The sequence below is a fragment of the Ursus arctos genome, unplaced genomic scaffold, assembly GCF_023065955.2.
Source record: "Ursus arctos isolate Adak ecotype North America unplaced genomic scaffold, UrsArc2.0 scaffold_19, whole genome shotgun sequence".
Lineage (NCBI taxonomy): Eukaryota > Metazoa > Chordata > Mammalia > Carnivora > Ursidae > Ursus > Ursus arctos.
Window position 1 is genome coordinate 52,415,242 of NW_026622863.1, and position 24,229 is coordinate 52,439,470.

A 24,229-nucleotide genomic window follows, 5' to 3' on the forward strand; every position below is an offset into this window, starting at 1 on the left:
TTGCCACTTTACACTTAATCTAAAATTGTTTAATTTTAAAAAGAGCATAGAGGGACTTCTAGCTTGACAAGATGAGTAATTACGTGGACTCATTCCCCAGTGAAACTGGTGAAAGTTTTAAAACAAGCAAAAACAAAACAAGATTTAATGTCTATGGAAAATGTTCCTAAGGATATACAACAAATGAAGAACATTTATTCAAGATGATCTATAATTCTGTAAAAGCAGTGAGAGTCTGTGGTATTTGAACTGAGACATTCATTGTCCTTCAACATTCCCAATTTAGCCAGATAGAAAATCCACTATACAGTGGTGCAGATGAGAGCACAGGGATCCCTCACTCCCAACTCCCAGTTGGAGAGTCACCTTCCCAGGAGGGGCAGGAAGTCTGCATTTCTCATCCTGCTCCTAGCTAGTTGTTGCTAAGGTTAAATTCCTAGCCAACATGGTCCCAGAAGTCTCTTCCACCAAGTCACCACTTCTGGGTTGGAGGCTCCACGTTGGGCACCATGCTGCTGAGAATACTGGTACGCTATCATTTTCACCCCCGCTGAAAGGAAGTATTTCCACACTAGGAGAAGGCAGCCTAAAAGACTTGAAGCTACTTCCCACCCACCCCACTGATCCTTCAGCTCTCCAAATGGGGGTGTCAGAGAGAAGTGGGCCATGGTCCCCACTCCCAGGTCAAGAGCACTGGCTCAGTAATTTTGCTTGGGGGAACCAGAGAACCTGGAAAGACAAACCTGGGAGTACCTTGCCTGGGGCAGAACAAATATCAAACACCACAGGACCCCAAGAACCTTGAATATTTTTGGTTCAGGCTATGGAGCAATTTGCCTCAGAACTTTGTTGAAAGCAATATAATTCTGGAAGTCTCTCCTCAAACCCCATGAATGTTCTCTAGTTCTCTGTAGGTGGAAAAACTCACCAACTCCCAAATTCTCTCTGGACAGGAATGTATTAAATGGGTCACGACCCTGGAGTTCTGTAATCTTTGTGTTCAGCCCCTGTCACTTAGTGGGGAATCACCCTCAAACAGGTGACAGCTCCAGTCAGCTCTTCCTTCCAATCCTTGTAGAATCTCTCTTGTTCTCATTGAACCAGGAGCACAAACATATCCTAATCCCAAACAATGACTGTCACCCACGGACTGTAGTTCCCCATAGAGTTACACGCTAGTTTCTGGGAGCAGAGACAGGGAACTAGTAGATCAACAACCAATAGTCCGAACAATGGGAGCATTTAGGAGCCTTATGGTAAAATCCACTCAACATTCACTCTACAAATATTTCCTAGAGGAGCTGAGGGAAGGCACTTTGCAAAGTGCTGTGAAGGATATAGTGTTGAGTCATTCATACCTAGATTGTAGACAAGTGGTCCAGGGTGATGAGACTCCTCATGTCAACCATTCCTTCCTCATAGGGGTCTCTCCATCTCTCTCAATTTTAAAGTAATCCTCCACCTCAATATCACTCTTCTATTTCTCTTTTGTCACTCATAATGATTTAAAAATATATTTATAGATAATTTATTTGATCAATTCAATATTTATTGAGTGCCAGTTTTTTGACAGGGCTGCACTAAACAATGGGGACACATATATACCAAAAAAGAATGCATTCCTGCTGTAGAGGATCTTTCATCCTAACAACCAATAATTTAAAAAGAAGAACAATGAAAACACTACACAATATAGGTTGAAAGGAGGGAGTGCTGTGGAGATAGGAAATAGAACAGATGAGCAAGAGTGGGAGAGTAGAATGAAAGCAGTTTTGCAGTACCAAGTAACATGGCTGGGACAAGTCTAACGAGTCATACCAGATCAACCAATTCCTGGGTACATTTTATTTATTTATTTTCCCCTGGGTACATTTTAGAGCATATAGGCAACATTCCAGCCTCCTGTTGATGGCCTACAAGGCACTACACGAGGTCTCCATTTATCTCTCTGATTCATCTTGTCCCACTTGAACCCTTATAGGTGCAGCTCTGGCCACACTAGCCTTCTTGCCCTTCTTCAGGTACCCACCGCTCTCCCACTTGTTTTCTTGTCCTAGGTGTTTTCTGTGTGAAACACTGTTCCCTTAGCTAGCCACTGGGGGACTCATTATCTGAGCAAATTTTGAGGAGGGAAATGATTATCATAAAGGAAGAAGTTTATTCTTACAAATCCCTAGACTCAGGATGCAGGGCCGTGTGAAAACCAGGATGGGTCAGGAGGCAAAAGTGGAGGACAAAAAATGGTCCAGAACTTTTGCATTTAACACAGGAAAGGCGAGGCAGGGCAGGGGAGACGGTGTAGGACTGGCTATTTTGAATACTATTGGCAGGCTTGGGGGGGGGGGGGGTCCCTATTTGTCTGGTACCAGGACCTGGGACGATCAGCACAGAATATTGTCTCCTGAAGTGGGAAAGCCAGGAAGAAGGGGGTGGCTCCCATTAGGGTCTTTGGATTGTCTAATCCGCATATGAAAGGCAAGTCCCCTATCAGTAGTTTGCTATCTCTAAGAACTGGTTATCCAGGAACCGGCAGCCAGCCTCGCTGCAGAGAGCAAGGCCCCAAATTCAGAGCATCAAGAATACAGATAAGAAAATACAGTTAATACACTGTGACATGGGTAGGTATGGCAGGGTTTTAAGTAAAGTGGTGATGTCACCGGATTCATATTTCAAAAAGATTACTCTGAGTGCTAGATGGAAGTTAGATTATGGAAGGGGCATGAGAGGGGGAAGGTCTGTTAGAAAGTTCTGACTGCATTCCAGATGGGTGAGGATGCGGACTTAAATTAAGGTAGTGACAGGGGAGATGGTTTATCACCAAGTACAAACAGTTGACCAGAAGGGACAGGTTATCAAATTAGTAATGTGGACATGAATGTAATGGCTTCACAGTGCGGATTGTTGTTATTCTAATCTACCCCTGCCCCACACTGCCTCCTTCACATGGTAAGCAGATTTCCGCCGATACTACAGCGCACCCTCACAGCAGTGCTTTACTGCAGAGAGACGCTCAGGCACAGATCACTGTTCTGCTGTCACAGAGCCTAAGCCAAGGGCCAGCACGGGGGACTGTGCAGCAAAGTGTTCACTGAACAGGCTTTGGCTGCTCAAACGCTGCGCGTCCCAGAGAACTGGGCCCTGACCTGCTCTAAGAAGACAACCTGAGTCCCTGAACATCTGGCCTGGTAAGAGTGACGTTAGGCCTGTATCTGCAGGCCCCGCTGCATCAGTCTGACCGGGTAATTTATGCCAACAGTGTGACTCACAGAGAATGGTGGGTTTTGTATGCCCGAGGCTCTGAGCCACACTGTATCTTTGCCTTGTGCGACCCCACCGAGTATCCGTGGTCAGTCACGAAGGGACTGCATGCCTCAGGAAGAAACCCTGGACACTGAAGCCTGGGTGACTTTCCCTCATTGGCGATACGTGAACATACTGTCACACATCTGTGCCGAGAGTTAAGCCAGCCCCTGTGCGACCGCACTGGAGGGAACACCTGGAAGCTTAGCTGGGCTTAGTTTCCACTGGACTTTTTACCCTGTGTGCCTTTGCCCTTTGGTGACCCTGACCTGTGTCCTTGTGCTGTCACAGACAGTAACTGTGAGTACAACAGCAGTTCTGAGTCGAGCGAATCCTCTTAGCAAACCATCAAGCAGGAAGGTGGCTTTGGGGAGCAAAGAACCCATGTATACAGGGTTATGATCTAGATGGGTGTGCTGGACAGGTTCCCTGAGGAAGTGCTATGTGAGATGAGATGGGAGGGCTAAGCATGCCCTAAATGGGCAGCGTGGGGAGGGAAGAGACCATAGCAGGTGGGAAAGTGGAGGAAAGGGAAACCGGAAGTGAAGAGAGACCAGAGTTGTGCAAGAGAGAAGGTAGTAAATTAGGCACATCCCACACCAGGTTAAGGTCCATGGATGGGCCATGTTAAGGATTTGGTTTTGATCCCAAGATAAAAAAGGAAGTCATGAAACATTTTAGGGAAAGGGGGCGGGGGGGGAGCCCTCCATGATCAAATCGGAGCCGTATCTCCAGCTTCAGTTTGGAGAATCGACTGGAGGATAAAAGCGGAAGGTAAAGCAGAAGCTGGTGTCAGATGATGTTTGGATGGACCAGGGAGGGGGCAGTGGATTGCACAGCAGCAAGGTCCCACATGGGAAACTTCACAATGACAACACCTGCTTGACACAGACACACACACAAGCAGAATAAACAGGGACTTAACAACAACAACAACAACAACATCCAGCAGCTAAGAACAAGGCCAGGAAGTGGAACCGGGCAGTCTGACTAGAGGGCCCACGCTCTTGACACTCCACTGCTCCAAGGAAGGCGAAAACCCAGTTGCCCATTTACAATTTAGCTCCCACCATTCACTTGTGAGATGTGTGACCTACCTGTGAGCGAGCAGATTATAGGTCGTCGTTAACCATCAGAATTCAAGGATGACATCATCGAGCATTTCAGAGGCATCCCTGCATCGCACAACTGTGAGACCAGAGGGAGCTGCGTATACTCCCAGAGGCCAGAGTCCCACAGGCCTCCAGCATCAGGTCTCTACGTAGAGGGCCCTCCCAGCTGGAGCCCAACGCTCCCACTCCCTCCCAGTCACTCACTCTGACAGATCCGTCAGCCTGATGAAGCCCGCAACACCACATTCTTTAATCTCAAGTTATGCACATTTAATGATGCAGAAATCATTATGACCACATATTTTTCTTTTTGGAGCGGGAACAAAGAGTAAATGAGAAATTACTGACACACGTGCAATGCAAATAACAGCACTGACCTGGCCATTTTATCTTTGTAGAAATAAAGGCAAAAGAGGGAATATTTGCAAATCAAATCACCCAAAGTCGTATCTGTATAAAGAGAGGCAAAAGCCTGTCTCACCAGTCTCCGTACTTTGTCACCATTAAATTAAACCCTACTTTTTAAGAATACCCACTGTACCTTGACTTAGTTACAATGGTTTACATGTATATAAGCCGTCTCCTCAAAGCTAGGAGTTTTTCATTGCAGCAAACTATATTTAAGGCTTGGAAAAGATACGTGAGTATACTCAACCTTGTAGTACCATTCAAGTCACTGTGAAGAAGAGCTGACATCACAGGCCCAAAACTTTTATCCTCTGAGCTTCAAAGTTTGCCCTTGGGTGGCGTTTGGGAACTTTATTTCAGGAGGTTTCCCATAATTCCCAGAAATGACAAATGGCTCAGTGTGCCTATTGTTTGTGTCAGCAATATGGCTTATGCTGGTGACCTGCTATCCTTCTGGAGGTCTAGAATTTTGATTCTAGAAAGAGTGCCCAATAAAAACCCTGGGCATGGAGTCTTTCTTTTTTCTTTCTTTTCTTTCTTCTTTCCTTCTTTTTCTTTCCTTCCTTCCTTCCCTCCCTTCCTTCCTTCCTTCCTTCCTTTTTAAAGGATTTTTATTTATTTCTTTGTCAGAGACAGAGAGAGGGCACAAGCAGGGCAGGGGCAGAGGAGAAAGTAGGCTCCCTGCTGAGCAAGGAGCCTGATGTGGGGCCCAATCCCAGGACCCTGGCATCATGACCTTAGCTGAAGGCAGACACTTAACCGACTGAGCCACCCAGGCGCCCCATGGGCATGGTTTCTAATGTGCTTCCCTAGTAGACATTTCACAGATGCTGTCATTACTCACTGATGGAACTTAAGCACTCAGAACTCCTGAAGAACTTCAGTACTTCTGCCTTCTCCCTTGGCTGAGTTTGCTTTGTATCCTTTTGCTGTAATAAATAAATCAGTTGAGTATATGCTGAGTCCTTTGAGTCTTCCTAGCAAATCATTAAACCAGGGGTAGTCTTGAGGACTTCCAATACCACCATTCATTATGCAAATGCTCTACCACTGAGCTATACGCCAACGCCTCTACCACCATTATGACTTTTCAAGTCTTAAGAGATCTGCCATAAGAGCCGTAGTGGTTTCTCTCTGAGGTCAACATATGCTATAGACTGTGCCAACTATATACACAGCTTTGTGTAAACATTCGGGGAGGGGGGGCAAACATTATAATAAAAATACACTGCTGTGTGTGGCCATTTACTAAGACACATATACATCAAGTGTCTACCAAAGAAAATAAAAAGCTAAGGACAATAGAATGAGACACTGGCTGGATGTGGGGATGATGAAAGAAAAATGGGTGCAAGGTGTCCAGGTTGGCAACAAGACAGAACATAGTGGGATTCACTGAGATGTTTCTCAGGCACCTCAAACACGATGTGTAAAATCAAATGCCTCCTGTAACCCTCTTCTACCTCCCTACCACTTGAAACCCAGAAATTTTCTGTAAATTTCTACGTTACAACAGATTATGCAGCCATTAAAAAGTCTGGTTTATCTCACTCAACCTGAAGGAATGGCCAAGGTGTACAGTCAAATGAGAAAAGGGATTAAAGCTAAATGAGCATAATTTGACCCATTTTAATAAAAATGATGGTGACCAGAAAAACAGACTTATCCTATGAAACGGAATATAGGAAAGGATACGGACATGAATCCTGCAGCTACCCTAGCTGGCCTCAAAACCCTAGTCTCATACTTTTTGTTTAAATGTACAACTCTGGGTAAATCCCTTAGCCTTTCTGTTCCTCAGTTTTCTGATCTGTAAAATGGAGATAACATCATCTATCACAAAGAGTTATCACAAAGATGAAGAGTTGGTGTGTGTAAAACATTCAAAACAACGACTGACACATAGTAACACACTGTATCTGCTTGCTCTCATGACTAGTACAGGTGCATCCTCATGGTGATGGCCATGACCACATGACACATGCAGACAGGCTCAGTACGTACGAATACTGCCAAGGCGTGGAAGGATGACCAGAAACATTCAACCTGGAGACAAGGATTTGGGGAACTCTGTAGATCACTGAGCATAAAATACCTCGAGGGAGGAATTAACTCACTCATGAAACACCTCGCAGATGAGAAAGCAAGGGCGACAGACAGATTCTGAGAAGCGCAACTGTTTAACAGATGGAAGAAGACACAGATCCTCTGAAAGAGTAGGGCAGAAACTCACAGAAACCAGGAAAGTACCTTCAAGTCAAAGAGGTGGACAGCAGTAAAAAGGTCCAATAACAGACTGTTTGTGTTGGGGGTGGGGTGGAGAAGGGTGGGAGGACAAGAGGGAACTTTGTGAGACTTGCTTAAGTCAGGTGACAGTGGTGGAGACCACTGTTTAGTTGTCAGTAGGGTAAAGGGACATGAGTGGGTGGGGACAGTGGACAGAACATTTACACAGGGTGTGCCTATGAGAGAAAGAGAAGGGCAGAGCTCACTGGGCATGTGGGGCAGAAGGTGCCTGGGGGTGAGACTACAGACTTGAACACAGGTATAGATTAGGAGGACAGAAGGGGATTAAGAGAGAGAAGTTAAGGACCAAGCAGTGGGGGTATAAAAGAGACAAATCAGGGATTGGGGATATGTGTCCAACCACAAAGAGGAAGTGGTCCTTGAAGAGGAGGGACCTCTTTCTCCTTTGAGGCTACACAGGTACTGTTTTTCAAAAGTTTGCTTACGCCACTTTGCTTTTACAGAAGACCTACATTAGTACTTGCTTTCACTAACCAGAAGAAATCTGAGAAGGATTTTCTCACGTATCAAAAAAGTTGAAAAGTGAAAACAGAATTCAGCAATTTGTTTTGTAGCAAGGTGTTCCAGAGGCAGTGCACACCCCAAGCAGCAAGACTGGAACCACGAAGCTCCTTCCCCAGGAACTACTCAGAATCTCAGCATCGAGCCAACATAGCTTTGAACTGTGTCTGTGAGCATCTGGGCTTTATCTTGATTTATTTTGTGCATCTGTTACCAAGATGTCCTAAAGTATCAGAAAACCCTAAGAGAGGTTATTTTTTGAGTCTGGGAATGCTAAAAAAATTTTTTTCACATAAATTAATGGTAACTGCTTCTTTCCTAATGCCATTTCAGCTTAGAAAAGGTTTCATAGAAATGCTCTACTTTCCAGTAGCGAGGGTGGGGGGCGGTTATAGAGACCTGGGGACTTTTACACAGAAACCTTTCCTGGAGAACAAAACTCTAAACATTCTGAATATCACTCTCAATTCTCAAGTCTGTTCTTAGAAATATACATGGATACCAACACAGAAGACTGCAGGCCTTCCATTCCTCCCTATAATCTAGGATTTCTATTCCAACGTCAAGATAAACCACCAGAAAATAGGACTTTGGACTACACAGTACTGCATGCTTTCTCAGAGTCTTTCTTTGGCACAACAAACTAGGCAGAGAAACAGAAGATGTATAAAGGATACAAACAGAAATTAAACAACTGAGAAAATAAAAAACCAAAATGAAAATTGCTGGATGAGTTCAATAGATTAAATACGAGAAAGAAAAGATTCAGTGAGCTCAAAGAGAAATCAATGGAAATAAATCACTCTAAGCAACGAAGAGAAAACAGACTGGGGAACAGGGAGGGACTGGGAGTCCAAGGACCCTCTGGGACAAGAACAAAAGATCTACCACTCACATTACTGGAGTCCTGAAAGAGAGGAGAAACGGTGGGACTGAAAAAATATTTGAAGAATATCTAAAAATCTTCCAAATTGGCAAAGGGCACACACCAACAGATTCAAAAAGCTAAGCAAACATCAAACAGGATAAACCCCCAAAATTTCATGCCAGTATATAATCACACTTTTTAACTCTATATACAATAAAAAACCACAATGAAAACAGCCTGGCAGAAAGAGCATTACAGATAGAAAAACAATGGGTCAAATGGCAGACTTCTCATCTGGAACCAAGGAGAACAGAAGGAAATGACATGCTTTTCAAGGAAAAGGAAAGAACTGCTGACCCCAAATACTGTATCCCACAAAAATATCCTACTAGAATGAAGGAGACTTATATTCGTAGATAAAGAAAAAAACATTTATTACTAGAAGACCTTCCCCATAAGAAAGACTACAGATGACCTAGAATGGTTTTAAGATTTCTTTTACCTTATGATACTGTGAAAGTGATATACATGTAGCAGAAACTGTACTTCAAAATCTGAACTTTGATTTTTTTTCTCAGACTAGGAACATGCAATGTGATACTCGCTTGTGACGCTAGGGCAGCACATCTCCCAGTCAGCCCTGCAATCACAAGGGTAGACTACTGATACTCTACAGTGTACTATGCTGCCAGCATTTCTGGGTATCGTGTCTTGTGTTTTCCCATCCCATCATTTCTACAAAACACCCATCTGTGCCTCCCGCCTCTGGTGAGAAGAGAAAGGCAATTACTCTTGAGAAAAAACTCAAGATAATTACCTAGCATGAAGGTGGCAAGCTAGTAATGGCCATCACATGTGAGTTAGGACTTTCTTAACCAACAATCATATTAATGGTCAGTATTGGTTTAAATCCACTGTCATCAAGAAGAAAAGAGATGGGCCGATTGACGACCTTGAGAAATTACTTGGCACATGGATAGAAGACCAAATACAACAGCACATACTATTTAGCCCACTGACAATCCAACCTAAGGGAAGAAGTCTTTTCAATATACTAAAAAGCATGCTGATGACCCCACAGATACACAAATGTTTATAGAAAGTCTTAAGCGATTCCAGTGCTTCATAAGGCACCATAATTTTCATAATTTGAAGGTTAGCAGTGAGGCAGAAAGTGCCCATACTGAAGGTGCTGAAGCTTTTAAGGAAGAGCTGCACAGCGTAACTGTAGATGAGAAATACTTGCCAGAACAAATACTCAATGACAATAAAACAAACTTGTTCTGGAAGGGTTATGCTGGGGCATTCATACATTTGTCGAGTCCAAGACAGTGCCAGGATTCAAAGCACTGAAAAACATATAATGCTGCTTTTGGGTGGAAATGTTTCAGAGTTCAAATGAAAGACTTTTTTACTCAGAGAACCCTAGAGTATTCAAGAACGTGAGCAAGTATGTGCTTCCCATTTATTATCACCATAACAAGAAAACCTGGATGACATTAGCACTGTTTAAAGACTCGTTTTCAAACTGTTTTATTCCACAGGCAAGAGACTACTGTAGGCAAGACAACATCCCATTCAAGATTCTTCTTATCTGAGATAATGCTTCAGGGCATCCACAGCATTTCAGGGACATACACCCTGATGTCAATGTACATTTGCCAACAAAGACAACTACACTCAATCAATGGACCAAGGTGCAACAGGTATGTTCAAAGCATACTACTTATGCGATTTGTATAGGCTGCTGAAGTGACTGAATCTAGCCAAATGCTCCAAGTTTTAGAAAGATTTTCACATTCTTTGAATGAGAAGTCATGTAGCAATGCACGATAGAAGATATATGTGAACACACTCAGAGGATTTAGCAAAGATTCTGGTGTTGATGAATAGTAAGTAACAAGATACTAGTGCTTGGGAAACAGCCAGGGTTGGACATTAATAATGAGGATATTCCTGAGCTTGTTGGCACTGAGGCTGAAAAGCTTTCTATTGAGGAGCTGATCAAACTGGAAGGACAAAGAAATAAAGAAGTTGACGTAGAAACTGTTACACATGAAGCAACAAGAAAGGTCACAAACTGACAGAGGACTCTGCTACTATCAGCAGTGGCATTTGGAAGTTAGAAGACATGGATGTCAGGCACAAGACATTCACAAGAGCTGATGGGCAGATACAGGATGCTCTTGCTTGCTACAGAAAAATAAATAATAAAAAGAAACAAACTGCACAGTCAAAACTTGGTATCTTCCCAAAGAACACTATACTGGCTAAACCATCAACAAGTGTTGATGTCCTAGTGCCGTCTACCAGCCATTCCTCAGCCTCATCACAAGGAAGAGAAATTGGTGATCTTGTCACTGTAGCATCCCCATTATCCAGCAATTAATTTTAGTTCACCACTTCAAACATTCTTTAGGCCCAGCTGTGTATGTTAATAAGTACCCATACAATCATAGTTTTTCACTTTCGGTATAGTAGTCAGTATATTACAAGAGATATTCAACACTTTATTATAAAACAGGTTTTGTGTCACATGACTCTGCCCAACTGTAAACTAATGTACGTGTTCTGAGTATGCGCAACACAGGCTAGTTAAACTATGATGGTCAGTACGTTAGGTGTACTACATGCATTTTTGACTGCGGTATTTTCAACTTAAAAAGGGTTTATTGACGTGTAACTCCATCACAAGTGAAGGAAGATCTGTATAGGAGTTTGCAAAAAAGAAAGGAAATGCTAACCAAAAAAAAAAAAAAAAATCTTGAGATTTTAAGAAGAAAGAATAATGGAATGGATAAAAGTAGAGGTAAACAGACTACACTTCTCATGGGTTTTGCAAAAATTGTTTGATAGTTGAAGCAAAAAACATCATCCACTATGATGCTCAGTGTATAAAGAGGAAGTACTTAACACAATTACACTAAAGAGTGGGGAATGGAAAGGAACCAATGAAAGTAAGATTTCTACATATCAAAGTGCTAAGGTATTGACACCATTGGCTGTGATAAATTATATGTGTATAAAACAATACCTAAAATAACTACTAAAATACAAAGAGATATACTCAAAAACATCATAGATATATCAAATGGAATTCTAAAAATTAAAGTAACCCACAGGAAGGCAAAACAAAAGATAAAAAACAAACAAAAAAACCCAAAACAACAGAGGAAAAATAAACAGGGAACAAAGAAAAACCAAATCAAAAAGTGGCAAACTTAAGCCCTAACATATCAGTAATTACTTTAAACTTAAATGGTCTAAATACAGCAACTGAAAAAAAGAAATCCGCAAAATGGATAAAAACAAAGCATGGCCTGAATATGTGCTATTCCCGGGGACTCACTTCAAATCATATACATAAGGCTGAAAATAAAATTATGGAACAATATAAACCAAAAAGTGCACAATATTACCCCAAAAATGCAACAGTGACTATATTAATATCAGATAAAGTATACTCCAAAGAAAATTTACAGGGGCAAAAAGGGACATTACACAATGACATAAAAGTCAACACACCAAGATGACAGAGCAATCCTAAATGTGTATGCACCTACAACAGAGCTTTGAAATACTCAAAGCAAAAACTGATAGAACTTAAAAGGAGAAACAGACAATTCCAGATTATACTGCAGGACTTCAAAATCCCTCTCGCAGCTATTGAGAGCAATACTAAACAGAAAATCATCAAAGATAGAGAAAATCTGAATAACATCATCAACCAACAGGATCACGTGGGCATTTATACAAACTCCATCCCATGACAGTAGAATACACATTCTTTTCAAGCAACCTTATAAACATTCATCAAGATAGACCATATTTTGGGTCATAAAGCAATCTCAACAAATTTAAACAACCAGATCAAATATAAAACAAATGAGAAGTCATTATCAAAAAGCATGAAATACTCCAAACACTAGGAAATTAAACAATGTACTTCTAAATAATTTATAGGTTAGAGAGGAAGTCTTGAATAAAGAAATTCTTAGAACCAAATGAAATGTAATTAAAATGTATTACAACTTGTGAGGAAAGTGCTGAGGAAAATTTATAGAATGTAATGCTTATATTAGAAAAGCCCAAATCAGTAATCTAAGCATCTATCCCAAGAAATGATGAAGGAAAATACCAGCAAAGCAGATGGAAGAATAATAAAGGTCAATACAAGTATCAGTGAGATCAGGAACAAAAAGAGAGAAAAAACAGTGGTATAAAGTGCTGCTTCTTTAAAAAGACTCAAAAAATGGTAAGTATCTAAGAAGATTAACAAAGATAAAAAAGAGAGTTGACACATTTCCAATATCAGGAATTTAACAGGAGGTATGAGTAGATTCTTCCACCATAAACAATATAATAAAGGAATACTTGAAACAAATAAGAAAATTTAGATGAAATGGAACAATTCCTAAAAAAGGACAACTATGAAAATTCATCCAATATGAAACAGATATTCTGAACAGTTCTATACATATTAAATAAAATAAATACATAATTAAAAAGCATCCAGAGAAAAATCTCCAGGCATAAATGGTTCACTGGAGAATGCTACCAAACATTAAAAATAAAACCAATTCTATATACTATCTTCCACATAATAAAAGAATACTCCCAATACATATTGGGAGGCCACTATCACCTAGACACCAAAACCAATGGCAGTATGAAACAAACAAAAGACAAAAAACAAACAAAAATGAATGAAAGAATGAACTAGTATTATTACCACTCATGAAATTAGAGGAAAACTTCCTCAACAACACACTAGCATACTGAATACTGTAATGTAATATACAAAAATAATTATACTCTAAACTAAGTAGGGCTTATTTCAAGAACATAAAGCTGATTCCACATTCAAAACTCAAATTAATGTAATACATCATATCAACAAGCTACAGATGAAAAAACACAAAATTATATCAATTGGTAGAGAAAAAGCGTATGATAAAATTCAACATTCACAATAACAAGGAAAAAAACACATAGCAAATTAGGAATATGGGAAAATTTCTAACTTGATAAGAAACTTCTATAAAAAAAACCCTTACACTAACATCAGACTTGATGAAAAACTGAATGTTTTCCCTCTAATATCAGAAACCAGACAAGGATATCCATTCTTACTACTACTGTTCAACAACATACTGGAAATCCTAGCTAGTACAGCAGACGAGAAAAGAAAATACTAGGTATACAGATGGTAAGGAAGAAGTAAAACTGTCTCTTTTGTAGATAATACTTCTATGTTTTCTAACCCCAAAGCATTCTATCAAAACAAATAAACGCCTACAGTTCAGCAGGGTTGCAGGATACCAAAATGACATTCAAATTTTAATTACGTTTCTGCATACTACCAAAACTTGTGTGGAAATTGAAAGTTTAAAAATCAACGCCACTTATAATAAAAGAAAAAAAAAAACCCTAGATATAAACCTTATAAAAATCATACAGGACCTATTATTGAAATTTATAAAACAGTGATGAAGTAAATCAAGCAATACTTAAACATAGAGACATACTGTGTTCGTAAATTGAAGACTCAACACGGTAAAGATGTCAAATCTCAACAAATTGATCTGACAATTTAACTCAATTTCTATTGAAATTCAATAGATTTTTTCATAAAATAGACAAGCTTCTCCAAAAGTTTATGTGGAAATTCAAAGTAATGAGGAGTGCTAAATCAGTTTTAAATAAAAAGAATAAGGAGAGAGAAATCATTTTACACAAACTAGAAGATTTACCATCTAATTACAGCAATCAAGTAAACCAATACTACAGGACCAAGAAAAAGTCTAAGTATCAGCTCCTTAAAACCACATGAAAGTTCATTTAAAAAAAAAAAAAATCAAAGCCTTAAACAATTTTAACTGGTGCAATAAAATGTGCCCATTCATATGTGTACTCTTATCTCCTCGATATAAAGGTGTTCGATGGCTCCAGCCTTTGTATTTCTCACAAAAATTAAGCTCCTTAAGAACAGAGACAATGTTTTACAACAAAGAAGATGTTCAGGAAGTTTCCAAACCTGCTCTCAATGAACTCTCTTGACAGTGGACAGCAATGAATGTATATACAAGACACATAAAAGTCTAGGTCCTTTACCTCTAAAACAAAACCCTCCTCCTGCCAAGTAAACTGGAGAATCCATGACAGAGTGCCAAAGGGTTGGCAAAGAAGTCTGAAAGAAAATGTGTTTGTGTTTGCAGTTCATTTTCTCTTCTAAGTCTCTATTTCTTTAAAAAGAAAAAAAGAAAAAAAAAAAAAAAGAAAAGAAAAGAAAAAAAAATTCCTGAGATAATACTGCAGTATAAATTAAAAAGATGTAGCTGGAGATTTTCCTACATGCATATAACCACTGGATCTCTCCCTGGATGAATTCTCAGATGTAGAATAAGGCTCTAGACTGGGTCAATTTCCAGTCTGACTCCTTAGATGACAAATGATATCCTGCAACAGAAGGGTTTCTCATAGGGAAGGAAACTGAGGGGTTTCTCTTTGGTATGAATGATCAGATTCTGAGTAAGATGTTTCCTCAGTGGTTACATCCAAGAAGTCTTTCCCCAATAGGAGCTCTTGGAGGTTGACTGAGGACTGCCCACTCGTGAAGGGTCTTCCCACTTCCGTTACACTGACAGAGTTTCTCCCAGTATGAATCCTCTGATGCTGAGTGAGGGATGAGCTGCGACTGAAGGCTTTTCCACACTCACTGCACTCATAAGGCTTCTCTCCAGTGTGGATGATAGAGTGCCGAATGAGGTTTGTGCTCCAACAGAAGGTTTTCCCACACTCAACGCATTCATAGGGCTTCTCTCCACTGTGAATCCGCTGGTGCCTTGTGAGCCCTGACCGGCGGTTGAAGGCCTTCCCACACTCCATGCACTCATAGGGCTTCTCTCCAGTGTGGATGCTGAAATGTCGAATGAGGTCTGCACGATTGCTAAAGGCTTTCCCACATTCTTTGCACTCAAAAGGTTTTTCTCCAGTGTGGGCCCTTTTATGCAAGATGAAAGTAGAGCAGTGGGTGAAGGCCTTTCCACACTCGCTGCACACATAGGGTTTCTCCCCAGTGTGAATCCTCTGGTGCCTCTTGAGGTATGACCTGTGGTTGAAGGCCTTCCCACACTCCAGGCACTCAAAGGGCTTCTCCCCAGTGTGGATGACATAGTGGTGAATGAGGGCTGCACTCTCACAGAAGGCTTTCCCACACTCACTGCACTCATAGGGCTTCTCCCCAGTGTGAGTCTGCTGGTGCCACATGAGGTATGACCTGTGTTTAAATACCTTGCCACACTCAAAGCATTCATAGGGATTCTCGCCACTGTGGATGATGTAGTGACGAATGAAACCCGGCCTATCTCGGAAGGCTTTTCCACATTCTTTGCACACAAAGGGTTTTTCTCCAGTGTGGCTCCTGTTGTGCAAGACAAAAGTGGAGCGATGAGTGAAGGCCTTCCCACACTCGTTGCACTTATAAGGCTTCTCTCCACTGTGAATCCGCTGGTGCTGTGTAAGGTGTGACTTACGGTTGAAGGCCTTCCCACACTCCATACACTTATAGGGCTTCTCCCCTGTGTGGACCATGTGGTGTTGAAGGAGATAAGTGCTTTTACTAAATGTTTTCCCACACTCAGTGCATTCATAGGGCTTCACTCCAGAGTGAATCCTCTCATGTCGAGCAAGGAGGCGTTTCTTGTTAAAGACTTTCCCACATTCATTGCATTTAAAGATATTTTCTTCTTCCTGAATCACAGGATCTTTACCTGATCCACATGAGTCATGGTCATGGACAGCACTTTCCAGAGGGACTGGCTCCTGTACAATCCTTGAACATGCATTACGAGCTGTCCCTATGTGGCCATGTTCGGAGCTTGATTTCCCAGGGAGCTTCTCCTTCTGGAGGTCTATCTCTGGTCTCAAGTGTCCTTCTTGCATTTCCAATGACCCATCCTGATGCTTAGTTTGGTGCACCTGGGAGTTCCCTTGAAATCCTTGTGTTAGTTGTTCCTGGAGGGAGACTCCCTCGGACAGAGCTGGCTCACTAGCGGTAGATTCTGTGATCTTGGGTTTTCCTTTGTCACCTGAAAGAAATCCAATACACAGAAAGGTCTGTTGGTAATCCCAACATTGAAAAAAATGAGCATTTCAGTGAAATGAAGAAAAAGAAAATGAAGAACAAAATAGTGTCTCTTTGTCTTGCTACTACCTCTGAATCCCAGGATAGCAATGTCTTTCTTTCCTGGTCCTAGGACTACTGATACCATGAAAGGGAGACCCAGGGAAGAGGCTGGGTTAGAAGATAAAGTGCAGGAGAGGAGACACAGTCAATTCCAGACTGGATATTTATGCGAATCGGTAACTCATTTGGGCCCCCGATAGTTCATGCTTAAAAGATGACTGAAGGCAATGCCTGACCACAGGTAATTAGAGGGTTGGTGCTCTGAGCTATAAGAGCTCTGGACAGAGTCATGTAGGGAAGGACTCAATCTTGCTTATGTAATGACAGTCACTAAAACTCTGGACCCTCCAGCCAGGTGAAATTCCTAGGTTGCCAATACTTCATGCATGTATTGCTATACATCAATGCCAAAGGGTAACAAGTCCCTGAGGATATGGTAGGTCATGTATGGAACCCCTCCAAAAGCTGTTCCTAAAAAACACCTGATGCAGACACACGGGACATGACTTTACAACAACCATGTTAAAGAAGCTCAAAGCGCTAAAGTAAGATATAGAAAAGTCAAGAAAACTATGTATAAACAAAGGAAACCTAAAAAGAAACCGAAAGAAAAGTATAATAAAGGAAAAATTCACTGCATGGATTCAAAGGAAGATTTCAGTAGGATGAAGAAAGAATCAGCATACTTAAATATAGGAAATGAAAATTATGTCCAAAGAACAGGGAAAAAATAAAAGATTTAAGAAAAGTAAACATACCCTAATGGACTTGTGATATGCCACTAACAGAACCAATATAACTCACCGTGGGATTAATCAGAAAGAGAAATGGTAAAAGAAGATAGCAGCTGAAAATATCCCAAATTTGATGAAAGACATCAATAATAAATACCCAAAGAGATCAGTGCACTCCAAGAAAAATGAACTTAAATAGATTCACAACAAAACTTAAAATCAAACTTCTGAAACCCAAAGATAAACAGAGTATCTTGATAGCAAGCTTGAGGCAACTTGTCACATACAAGAAATTCTCAATAAGACTGTGTGCAGAGCTCTCATCAGAAACTTGGGAGGCCGGAAAACAGTGGGTCAATATATTTGAGGGTAAAAGAAAAAAAACCTGTCAACCAAGAATCCTATATCTGGCAAAAGTGTCCTTTAAGAGGCAGAAATTAAGACAGTCCTATATGTAAAACCTGAGGAAGTCTGTTATCACTAGACCTGCCTTGCAAAAATTCTCAAGGAAATCCTGCAGGGTGAAATGAAAGGACACTAGACAGTAATTCAAAGCCGTATTTAAAAAAACCCAATAAAAGTAAATATACGAACAACTATAAAATTATTATTTTAACAATGGTTTATAATTCTACTTTTTGTTTTTTACATGATTTAGGAGACTAAAAAAAACTACACTAATCTAAAAGCTAGTGTTACTGTAACTTCAGGTTATAACTCCACATATAGTTTCTACATAATTCAAAAGACTAATGCATTTAAAAGAGTTATTAGTTTTAAGTTTGGGAGTATGCAATATATAAAAATATACTTTTGTGACATGAACAACTAAAAGAGTTGAGAACAGAGCTGTAAAGGAGAGTTTTTTTATGTTATTGAAGGAAGGTTAGTATAAAATTAGATTAATGCTATAAATTTAAGGTACTAAATACAATTCCCACGGTAACCACAAAAAAATAGCTATAGAATGTACACAAAAGGAAATGAGAAAGTAATTTAAACATTTCACTACAAAAAGTCAATTAAAGGGCACCTGGGTGGCTCAGTTGGTTACACATTTGCCTTCAGCTCAGGTCATGATCCCAGGGTCCTGGGATTGAGCCATGAGTTGGGCTCCCTGCTCAGCAGGGAGTCTCCTTCTCCCTCTCCGTCTGCCCCTCCCCCTCTCATGCTCTCCCTCAAATAAATAAATAAAATCTTTAAAAATAAGTCAGCTAAACACAAGAGAAGATAGTAATGCAGGAAATGAGAAACAAAAAATCTAAAATGCATATAGAAAGCAAGTATCAAAATGACAGAAGTCTCTCCCTATCAATAATTATGTTAAATATAAACGGATTAAACTAAAAAAACAGAGACTGGCATAATCCATAAATCACATGATCCAACCATGTGCATCTATAAGAGATTCACTTTAAATCCAAAGACACAAACAGATTAAAAGTGAAAAAAATGAAAAGGATACTCAAGGCAAATACTAACCAAAAGAGAGCAGGGGTGGCCATATTAATATCAGAAAAAACAGACTTTAAATCAGAAAAGATTACAAAAGACAATGAAAAACACTATATTTTAATAAAACATATAATACAGCAAGAAACTATAACAATTATAAACATGTACTTAATGACAGACCATCAAAATATATGAAGCAAAAAGTATCACAATGAAGGAAGACAGAGCAATCCTATGGTAATAGATGGATACTCCAATACCCCATTCTCAATAATGGATAGCACAACCGGACGAAATATAAGTAAGGAAACAGAGGACTTAACATAAAAAACCAACTTCTCACAACACACATATACAGAGTATTCTACCCAACAACAGTAAATACGTTCTTCTTAAGTGTACATGGAACATTTTCCAGGATAGATCACGTTGGGCCACAAATTAAGTCTCAACACATTTAAAAAGATATCATATAAAATATGACTCACTTCTAATGAAAATGAAAACTTAAGATATTAAAACTTAAAGGATGCAATGAAAGCAGTATTAACAGGGACATTTATAGCTATAAATGCTTATGTCAAATAACAAAAGAGATCTTAAATCAACAAACTTTACAACAACTTAAGGACGTAGGAAAAGAACACACTAAAACCACAGTGACGGGAAGGAGGGAAATAGTAAAGATTAAAAAGAAATGATATAGAGAATACGAAAATAGAAAAAAATCAATGAAACAAAAAGTGGTTCTTTGAAAAGATCAAAAAAATTGGCAAACCTTTAGCTAGATGAACTAAGAAAAAAAGAGATTCAAATAACGAAATCAGAAATGGAAGTGGGGACATTACTACCAATTCTGTAGGAATAAAAATAAGATTATAAGAGAGTACTATGAACAACTGTACACCAACAAATTGGGTAACCGAGATAAAATGGACAACTTCCTAGAAACACAAAAGCCATGAAGACTAAATCAGTAAGAAATATAAAATCTGAATAGACCTCTGCCTAGTAAGGAGACTGAATTAGTAGTAAAGATACCTCCTAACAAAGAAAAACCCTGGCCCTGATAGCTACATTTATGAATTCTACCAAAGGTTTTAAAAGAATACCAATCCTAAACTTTTCCAAAATATTGAAGAGGAGGAAACACTTCTTAAATCATTAAGGCCATTACTACCCTGATACCAAAGCCAAAGACACTACAAGAAAATTATAGACTAATGCACCTTACCAAACATTGATGTAAAAAATCCTCAACAAAATATCAGCAAATTCTGCAGCATGTTAAAAGGATCATACACTGTGACCAAGTGGGGTTTACTGCTGTAATTCAAGAGTGGTTTGACATACAAAAACTGATAAATGTAATACACCACGTTACTAGAATGAAGGGAAAAGCCCACATAATTATCTCAATTGACACTGAAAAAGCCTTTGAAAGTCAACATCCTTTCATGACAAAAACACTCAAAAAACTAGGAATAGAAGGAAACTTTCTCAATACAATAAAAGCCGTATATAGAAAACTCACAGCAAACATGATATTCAATGGTGAAAGACTGAAAGCTTTTCCTCTAAGATAGAGAACAAGGCAAGGATGTACACTATCGCCACTTCTATGCAACATAACACTGGAAGTTCTAGGCAGAGGAATTAGCCTAGAAAGAGAAATAAAAGGCACTGAAATTGGAAAGGAAAGGGTAAAATTATCTTTATTTGCAGATAATATCATCTTTTATGTAGAAAAATGTAAAGATGCCACACAAAGTAACTGTTAGAATAACTGAGTTCAACAAAGTAGCAGGATACAAAGTCAACACAGACAACTCAGTTGCATTTTAATACACTAATAATAAACAACCTGAAAATGAAATTACAAAAACAGGTCCACTCACAACAGCATCAAAAAGAATAAAGGAGTTAAACCTAAACAACAAGGTAAAACACTTAGACAATGAAAACTATAAAACGTTGCTAAAATAAAGATGTAAATAAATGGAAACACATCCCATGATCTTGTATTGAAAGTCTTAATATTGTTAAGATATTGATACTACCTAAAGTGATCTACAGATTCAATGCAATCCCTATGAAAATCCCAAAGACTTTTTTGCAGAAATATAAAAAACCATGGTAACATCCATATGGTATCAGAACGGACCATAAATAACCAAAAAAAAAAAAAAAAAAAAAAAAAAATCTTGAAAAAGAACAAACCTGGAGGACTCAAAATTCCTGATTTCAAAACTTACTACAAAACTACAGTACTCAAAAACCAAAACAAAACAAAACTACAGAAATCAAAATATGTGGTACTAGCATAAAGATAAGTCATACAGACCAAGGGTATATAATGGAGAACCCAGCAATGACCTCTAACATATATCATCATATCATTTTTGACAAGGGTGCCAAGACCATTCAACGGAGAAAAAGACAGTGTGTACAACAAATGGTGCTGGGAAAACTAGGTATCTACATGCCAAAGAATGAAATTTAACCCTTATCTAACATCATATGCCAAAAAGAACTCAAAATGGATCAAAGACTCAAATGTAAGACTTAACATACAAAATTCTTAGAAAACATGGAGCAAAACCTCTATGGCACTGGATTTGGCAATGACTTTCTTAGATATGACAACAAAGCCATAAGCAACAAAAGAAAAAATAAACCGGAGTCATAAAAATTAAAAAACTGTGCATCAAGATACTATCAACAGAGCAAGGGAATAACCCAAAGAATGGGAGAACATATTTGCAAATCATTTATCTGATAAGGGATTAATATCCAGAATATATAGAGAACTAAAACTCAACAACAAAAAAATCACAATACAGAAATGGGCAAAAGACTTCAACAGACATTTCACCAAAGATGACATACAAATCGGCAATAAGCACAAGGTGTTCAACATCACTTATCATTAGGGAAATGCAAATCAAAACTACAATGAATACCCTTTCACATCCATTAGGATGGCTATCAAAAAATCAGAAAGTAACAAATACTGGAGGATCAAGAGCAGTGGGAACTCTCGCACACTGTCAGTGGGAATGCAAAATGATATAGTCTCTGTTGAAACAGTATGGCAGCTCCTCAAAAAGTTAAAAATGGAATTGCGAGATGATCCAGCAATTTAATTTCTTGTCATACACCCAGAAAAATTGAAATCGGGTTCTCAAAGATGTTTGTACACCCATGTTCAAGCAGTATCATTCACAATAGGTAAAAAACATGGAAGCAACCGAAGTGTCCATTGAGGGATGAATGGACAGCAAAGTGTGGTATATGGAATATTATCGAGCCTTAAAAAGAAAGGAAATTTTGGCACATGCTACAACATGGATGAAACTTGTGGACATTATGCTAAGTGAAATGAGCCAGTCATAAAGACACACACACAAATACTGCATCATTCCACTAATATGAAGTACTTAGAGTAGTCAAAATCATAGACATGGAAAGTAAAATTGTGGTTGCCAGGGCCTGGGGCAGAGAGATTGGGGGGTTACTGCATAATGGGTATAGAATCTCAGTTTTACACAATGAAGAGCTCTGGAGATGGATGGTGGTGATAGCTGCACGGGATTATGATCGTACTCAGTATCACTCAACTGTATACTTAAAAATGGATAAAATGTTAAGTTTTATGCTATGAATATTTTAACACATGCAAAAAAACCCAGAAGGAATATACAAAGAATCCCTACAAATCAAAAAGAAAATGCAAACAAGTTAATAGAAAAATAGGTATTTATCATGAAATGACATTTTAAGCGAGAAAATACAGACTGACCACCAATCATATGATCAGGTGCTAAAGCTCCTCAGCAATGAAGGCAAAGCAAACCAAGACCACATGAGATACAGTTTTGTCAACATGTATCGACACTGAATTGAGAATATCAAGTATAGGGCAGAATTTTGTCAACGATTGAGGAGCCTCGGAGTATCAAGTAGTGGACAAAGTACAGGGTCGAAGGAACCTCCACGCTTTACTGGGGAAAGTGTAAATTGGTACACGTCCTTTAGAACACAATGGCAATTATCCAGTAAACTTGGAAGCTTGCATAGCCTATAATCCAACAATTTCACTCCAAGAAACAGCAGAGACACCGTAATCATGTGCAAGACGACCGATACGGGATGGCTCCTGGCAGCACCGTGTATGAGAGTCAAAACACGTGAGTAACTGAACGCGCAGAGAGTGGATGAAGACGATGTGAGACAGGAACTTTTTTACTGATTCTCTTCGACTGTAAGGAATTCGAGCCTATTTTTATGTTGAGTAGAGAAAGGATGAAGTTACATTATACAACAAACAGAATATGAATGAAGAAAACAATTTCCTGAAAAGGTGTGCTCTAGACTCTGGGTCAGGAACCGGCCAGGGCCGGGCCAAGACCTCGCCCGCCAGATGGAAGGGGAAGGTGCAGACACCGGAGCCCAAATGAGTGCGGGAGGATCCAGGATCAAGCAATGGAGGAGGCGCACTTGACTTTCAACGCAAAGACCCCTCAGGGGTCATATGCTCAGACATCTGCGGCTGGGGAAGTGGTAACCATCCGGAACAAAGTCTGAGCACCGGGGTAGCTCACGCAGGACGCAGAGCTGACTAGAGGCCCCAGCAGATGCAGAGGCCGGTTAGGAGACGAGCAGCATCCCCCAGAGAAGAGATGATGGTAGCGTGTACTGAGTGTGGGGACGGGACTGAGGGAGGTGAGGCAAGTGATGGATTCAGGAGACGTACAAGATGTGAAATGGACAGGACTGGGGGACGGCTGGATGTGGGGGAGGTGGAGGTGTGAGGAATCCTCTGAGGCTGTATCCCGTCTCCAACCTGCTTGGGTGGCAGGACCATTCACTGAAGCTTGGCAGGTGGAAGGAGTGAGCAACATTCTGGGTCCCCTGCCAGGCACGCTGACTTCGGGTCAAAGGGCTCCGGGGCTTCCAAACTACCAGAGAGGCCAGAACAAGAAGCTTCCCCAGGGAACCAGGACCAGTGGCCTCCCCCTGGTCTCAAGCCTGCAGGGTCTCCCACGTGCCCACATCGTGGCTCCTACCTGGATAGGCGCTTTGAGACAGGTCTCTCTTCACCGTCCACAGCTCCCGCCCGTGCTCCAGCTGGTAGATCAGCTCAGGTCTAGGAACAGGACACCCTGTTCACAGAAAAAGAAAGAAGACAGTAGGGATTTTGTATAAAGAAATAAAATCCCTCAATCTAGTCCGTGAAAAAGACCTTGGAATAAAAACTGTTCCCCTCCATACAAAATGCTTACATACAAACCGGGGAACGAAAGGCATGCCACACTGCCAGGGAGTTTTTTTCCTCACAGTAAGTCAAAAACCA

The 24,229-nt window shown here is 40.0% G+C and overlaps 1 protein-coding gene across 1 annotated transcript in view; it reads right to left on the bottom strand.

Moving 5' to 3' along the window:
* LOC125283328 (zinc finger protein 805-like) overlaps positions 1 to 24,229 on the bottom strand; it is a 46,820-nt gene that overhangs the window by 17,278 nt on the left and 5,313 nt on the right. Inside the window, 3 exon segments of the mRNA XM_048224115.2 lie at positions 8,235 to 8,252; positions 15,094 to 16,586; positions 23,943 to 24,038. Of these exon segments, the coding sequence (XP_048080072.1) occupies positions 8,235 to 8,252; positions 15,094 to 16,586; positions 23,943 to 24,038 (1,607 nt within the window).